Below are 6,411 nucleotides of genomic sequence, written 5' to 3'. Positions count from 1 at the left end.
GGGGCCTGGGCAGGGGGCTCTTATTCAAAATTATGTATTAGTTTCATAAGAAAGATACCAATTAAGGATAAGTTAAAAAGCCTTAAATCTGAATCACTTATTAGTTATATATATGAATCTCTACTTACTGTGAATTACCGGGCAACTTCCAAAATATCTGATAAACAGATTCACATCTAGGGCAGCACTAGATAGAATCAGTTTCAAATTTGCTTGTTTTTGCAATATGTCTCTGAGTTTTATTAACAAGAAATCACTAAATCTATCCCTCTCATGTAATTCATCCTATAACAAGCAGAAAAAGAAAACATGTAAAAATCACTACTCCACAATCACAGCCATTAAGAAAACTTACCGTGTCACAGCACAATTTGGAACAGTGAAGCATAAGACAAAAATAGCTTGATTTTTGGATTCTGAGTGAATTTTCAGACTATTACAAAAAACAAACACAAAAAAACTAAAAACTAAACAAAAATGTTACAACATTAAAAAATAAAATAAAGTAATTGATACTTGAGCCAATCCAGAAGTCATTTAGGCAATCCAGAAAACCCCCCAATGTCATTTTCAATAAAGGCCATTTTCAAAGTTAAATGGCATGGACCCTAACTGCAACAACAAATCACACCATGGTACTTTTCACACATGATATTTGGACCCCTTTAACATTTACGTAACGGTGTGAAAGGAGAGACTGTCTTGCTCCTAACTGCAAGGGGTCCTACTACACATGCAACTTAAAGCTAGATAGCCACCAGTTATAAACTTAATACACATTTTTGTCTAACTTTATAGTGAGTTGGACCTTTTTTTGGCATAAGTACTTTACACGTGTAGCTGGTCTCAGTTAACTGAACAATACCTGCAATGGGTAGAGGGGATCTTAGCTGTAGGCAGCTAGCTGGAGATTTATCTTATGCTTTTTCTTTTTTTAAATCAAAGTCAAATAACTCAAGCATCGAGCTGTACAGATAGCTACCTTTTATATGAACAAATGGTTGCATAGTGGTTACCTTGTCCTCCTCTTGTTTGTTATAGCAATTTACATACATTGGTTTAGATGGTAAACTCTTTAGAACAGGGACCTTTCTGTACTTTTTCACTATGCTCAGCATTCTGAGACCCTAGTTGCCACCCTGGACCATTAATTTTGCTGCTGCTTCTACTAAAACCCACTCCAGATAAGGGAGGTAAATAAACCAAAACCTTGGATTTAAGACTTGATACAGCTCTCCTACTTTTTTTATTCGTGTAAGCAAATAATCTACTAAAACTGCCATGACTCAGGTAATATTCTCTGAAGTAACTAAAATGCTTAGTACCTTGGAAGATTAGTATTTTGAGCCTGATGCAGCCACTCTAATACACACTTTACTGCAAATACATGACTCTTCAGAGACTCAAATGCTTAAGGACTGCATGTGATTATGAAACTTGCAAGATCAAGACCCTCAGTACTTTGCCTAAGTAAATGCAAGTCTTAACAAGAAGAATGAAACTGACCCTCCAGTATTTCCATGAGATGTTTTAAGACCCAATCTAGTTGGTTCTAAAGATGTTGCAAATAAATTAAAGCTGTAATCTTAGCAATTTTAATAGACTAAAAAAACTGATTCCTTACCTTGACAGGCAGCCCTTCAATACAGAGAAACCTACACACACATGCGCTGTTGTACAGGCCACCCAAAGGAGCAAATACCATAATTTTCATTTATACTATAATGAACAAATATGAATATAAACAACATAATAAATAGCAAGCTAACAAGAGAAAAAACAAGTCCTGATTTTATAGTCACCAAAGATACAGAACAGCTGTTCCTCATGTGAAATATGCAAGGGTTCTTACCACAATAACATGTGTCACTGTTGATAGTGTGCTATCTCCTGCCATTAGTGTGCGAAGTAAAACACCATTAGTGCAAAATGTTAATAGTGTCTTCGGAGAAACCCTGTTAGGAAGTTACAAAATAGATGTTTCAGTCCCTTCCAATTTTATAATTATACAGTATTTAAAATTTGCATGCCATCTTTGTTAGGCTTATTAAAAATGTTCCACAAAATATTTTAATTGCTGATCAACAGAAATAAAATTATACCCCAGTTCCTTTCTAGGCATATACTTAATAGAACCACTGGCAGCTGTACTAATTTAAAATTGATCCCCAAAGTATGTGTGACCTGACAAAACTTTTCCTTCTCTAGAATCACATGGGTGTACTCTTTAAAGCAATGTCAGAGTCAGGGCCTATACCAGAATTTGAAAATATAAAAGTATCTCAGTCTGTGGTTGTTTACTTTTCTGAAAAATCTATAGTGTAATTTGGTTTGTAAAAACAGGCTCAGTAATTTGCCAGCAAGCTTAGCCAAAGTATCTGCAATTGACAGTGCTTGAAATAGACTGGTCACAGGAAACTGCCAAACCAGCCAGTCGTGTCATGTCCGTCCGTCCCGTGTTCCCCCCCACCCCCATCTTCCATCTTGTTTTCCAAGAATTTCAACTTTAATTTCAGAGCCCACATAACATCGGTATTTAACATCTGTACTAGTGCTCCAAGCAGGCAGAGCTAAGTTTGCCTACACTTCCTTCCACCATCAATTTGAGCTTTGACCTGTACAGCTTCGCAGGCAGGTAAGCTTAATAACAAAAGCAAATATACAGGTTAACCAGGTTTGGAAGCCACATAGTTACTCACAGAGTTCTCAAGGTCAAAATCCCCTAAAGAAGCCAGTCCAGAAATAGTTTAGCTCCTTCCCCCTACTTACCTCACTATTCAGATGCTCATAAGTGACCCTTCCTAAATTGACCCTTAACTATGTAATATTCAATAAGAGTAAAATGAATTCCTCATTGCTAAGGAATGCTTCCTGCTGTCAGACACTGTTGAAAATTGCATTAGTCTTCCAATCTGTCCTCCATTCTTCCTTCATATTCAAACAGTCTCTAAAATCCTAACTGCTTTTCTTATGCAGTATGTTCAAAGGGTAGCCTGCTACTTTTCTCAACAAGGACTGACTCTCCTCTCTCTCTCGAGTACTGCAACCCCTCCCATCTGACCCTTCTCACATTCATCTTGCCCTAATTCAGAGCAACACAATGCTACTGCATTTCAATCTTTCGTCTTTTCTGTAACTAAGATTTTCAGCACCTTTAAAATCCCTTTATTTGGCTTTGTACTTACCTTCAAAACCTTACTTAAGTTGCCTCCCTTGTCCTTTTACTCTTCTCTTCTTTCCCCCCTTCACTTCAAGCTACACAAGTAATTTGCACCATGAGTTTTTTCTTCCTACTTATCTGCATGCCACCTTCCACATGGCTCCAGAAACCCATTCCCAGCTCTTCACTGGCAATTCTACCCAGTTTCACTTCAAAAACATGCCTATCAGAAGGCCTACAAACCTCCTGTACATTAGCTAACAATAAATCAAATGCCAAGTTAAAAAAGAAATGAAATAAAACTGAAACACAAAAAGATCAAGGCAGACACTCAAACCCATCATTTGTTTACTCTTTTGTTTCTTCCTTTTTACCTGCAAAGCCCACAAACCTTTTAGCTGTACACAAAGAATACCAAAAAACATTGCTACTTTCACTGAAAACATTGCTAATTTCACTGAAAACAGTGGATTTTGTGACAGAACAAAACAAAGTGGATCTGTGAGTTATGATGTTATTTCCAGATGAAGCTAAAGATACCACAGCTTATTAATAGAAAATGAATTTATTAAGTGGAAGCTTAGTCCATACAAACAAAAGGCTGTTTTCTATATTGCCAAGGGTCTGATCACATGGAACATCACACCTTCATATAACCACAGTCAACCATTAGTGCGTCTCTGATCATGTATTATGCTGCATCACAGATGTGTATGCGTCTTGTAGACAACAGAAAGAAAGCCTCTGCTCTGAGGAACTTCCCTTTTTTCTTAAGTTACTTACATTTGCACAACTTGATCATTTTTGGTTATGTTATTAAAGAAGCCTCATTCATACCTGCTTTCTAATCTGATCTGATAACCAATTGTCTGGCCAATCTTTTCTCTTCTTTCTGCAGCAACCCTTTCAGCTACAGCAATTGCTGCCAAACGTCTTGGCTGAGTGCAAAATATGCGACATGGAATTCCATTTTTATAACAATCATCAAGAAGGAACTGAGGAATCTGTAAGAAAGTGCAGATTGTTTTAGACTAAAAAATATACATTTTTACTATAATAAACAAAATGTATGATAAGAGTACTAAAAGAGTCGGCTTTCATTCATTCATACACACAACATATGTCAAGTGCTGGCCACCTGGCTGGGGCTAGGAATGCTGCTACCACCACCACCATGTAGCCGGGGCCAGGGCCGGAGCCACTGCGTGCTCCATGCCCCAGATCAGAGCCAGAACTGCCACACAGGGTCAGTGGCAATAGTGAGGGGAAGCAGGGAGGGGTGGCAAGTGGTGGTGGGAGGGCAAGTGGCAGGCAGAGACAGGTGGCAGCAAGGCAGGCAGGGGCCAGGACGCCTGCCCTCCCTGCCCTGCTTTCCCCACTGCAGCAGTATGGAGGGTTTTGGGGTAGGGGAGTAAAATAAACGTAAGGCAACCCTTCAACAGTTAAATTCTATACATGGAAATTTTTTAACACATTTGTAACTTTCTATGAATAGAATCTAATTATTAAGGGGCAGAGTCCATCTTAAATTCAAAGTCACCTTGGATTCAGGTAATATAGTAAACATTTTAAGGAATAACATCATTTTTAAAAGAAATAATTAAGTTATTTTGGTTTAATTGCAATAAAACCCACCTGAGTCGTTTTTCCTGATCCAGTTTCTCCCACAATCAAAATAACTTTATTTTCTTTAATAATTCTGACAATTTCTTCCTGTTTCTCAAAAACTGGTAGAGATTGCCTGAAGGAATCAAATTCAGATTCTCCCCTTTTCACTGGAATCTGAGGGATGCCGTTGTTAAGTCTCCCACTTGTCTTGCTCATTTCTCGATTCTCTAAGAGAAGACAGAATTAATAACCAAGTACCACTAATCTGTTGATACTGTCTCAGACGGCCAGGGCAGACTCGAGTTACGCTCGTACGTCAGGGCGGGCTGGTGAATGGAGAGGCAGACACAACTTATTGGTTGCAAAAAACTTTACTCACGCCGCTTGCAATCACGACACAGGTGGTCCGGTCGTCTGAACAACCACACGAGTTGTTCCAGCTGGCGGGGCCCAAGCCAGTTAATCCGTCTGCAATTCGAAGCCGGCGGGGAAAGGGGTACGTCGGGGTTGCGCTCGGTGACGGGAAGAAAGATCGATAGGTGATCAGTCTATCGATCGGCAGCCACAAGTCAGATAACTTCAGAGGCACTCTGCAGCGTGCTCAAAGCTCTTCGACTTGGGCGGAAGTCGCGCGGAATTTTAAACGGCCAGCGAGCCAATTACTAGCCGCCATGAGTGAATAATTTAGCACTGGCTAATAGCAGGGCACAAATTTGCATCCGAATAGCGGGAACTCTTTGCACTGTGCATTTCTGTGCTGCAAAGAAGAAATGCATCCTGCAAAGGAAACTGCAAATTGGCGGGAACTCTCCTGCACGCAGGCTCTTAATTGCAGCAGAACACTCTGCCGTGCAAAGGAGCTCTCATGTGGCCAGGAAATTCCATAGTGCCGAGGCACAAAAAAATCACTGGGTCGTGACAACACTAAGATGTGGGGTGAAGTGGGTACGCTAGTAGGAAGGAACAGGCTGCAAGCAGATCTAGACAGGTTACAGGGGTGGGCCGATGAGAACCGGATGGTGTTCAACACTGACAAGTGCAGGGTAATGCACCTGGGGAGGAAGAACCAGTGGCACACCTACAGGGTGGGGAACTCCCTTCTCGCCAGTTTTGAGACAGAAAAGGATCTTGGAGTCATCATTGATGCCACAATGAGCAAGGGATGACAAAGTGGGGACGTGGTCAGGAAGGCCAACCATGCCTTGTCATGCATCCACAGATGCATCTCAAGCAGGTCCAAGGGGGTGAACTTCCCCCTCTATGCGACACTGGTCAGGCCGCAGCTGGAGTACTGCATCCAGTTCTGAGCACTGCACTTCAGGAGAGATGTGGACAATATGGAGAGGGTCCAAAGGAGGGCCACCCGCATGATCAGGGGTCAGCAGGGCAGGCCCTACAAGGAGAGGCTGAGGGAATTGAACCTATTCAGCCTCCAAAAGAGAAGGCTGAGAGGGGATCTAGTGGCAGTCTACACATTAGTCAAGGGGGACCAGCAGGCATTGGGAGGGTCCCTGTTCCCCCGAGCACTCCCGGGAGTTACAAGAAACAACGGACACAAGCTAGTGGAGGGCAGTTTTAGGCTAGACATTGGGAGCCACTATTTCACTGTCAGGGTGGCTAGGACCCGGAACCAACTTCCCAAA

At 41.3% G+C, this 6,411-nt stretch overlaps 1 protein-coding gene across 2 annotated transcripts in view; it reads right to left on the bottom strand.

The window, feature by feature from the left end:
- Nucleotides 1-6,411, bottom strand: part of YTHDC2 (YTH domain containing 2) — a 60,626-nt gene that overhangs the window by 47,186 nt on the left and 7,029 nt on the right. For both annotated transcript variants that reach the window (XM_025207072.1, XM_025207071.1), the window contains exons 4-7: nucleotides 4,796-4,995; nucleotides 3,998-4,164; nucleotides 1,853-1,955; nucleotides 129-285 (exon numbers count right to left, since the gene is read on the bottom strand). In XM_025207072.1, coding sequence (XP_025062857.1) covers nucleotides 129-285; nucleotides 1,853-1,955; nucleotides 3,998-4,164; nucleotides 4,796-4,995 — 627 coding nt within the window. The remainder of the gene's footprint in view (nucleotides 1-128; nucleotides 286-1,852; nucleotides 1,956-3,997; nucleotides 4,165-4,795; nucleotides 4,996-6,411) is intronic.

The sequence above is a fragment of the Alligator sinensis genome, unplaced genomic scaffold (assembly GCF_000455745.1).
Source record: "Alligator sinensis unplaced genomic scaffold, ASM45574v1 scaffold225_1, whole genome shotgun sequence".
Classification (NCBI taxonomy): Eukaryota; Metazoa; Chordata; order Crocodylia; family Alligatoridae; genus Alligator; species Alligator sinensis.
The sequence above is the reverse complement of the archived record's forward strand: the minus strand, read 5'-3'. Positions and strand labels throughout refer to the sequence as shown.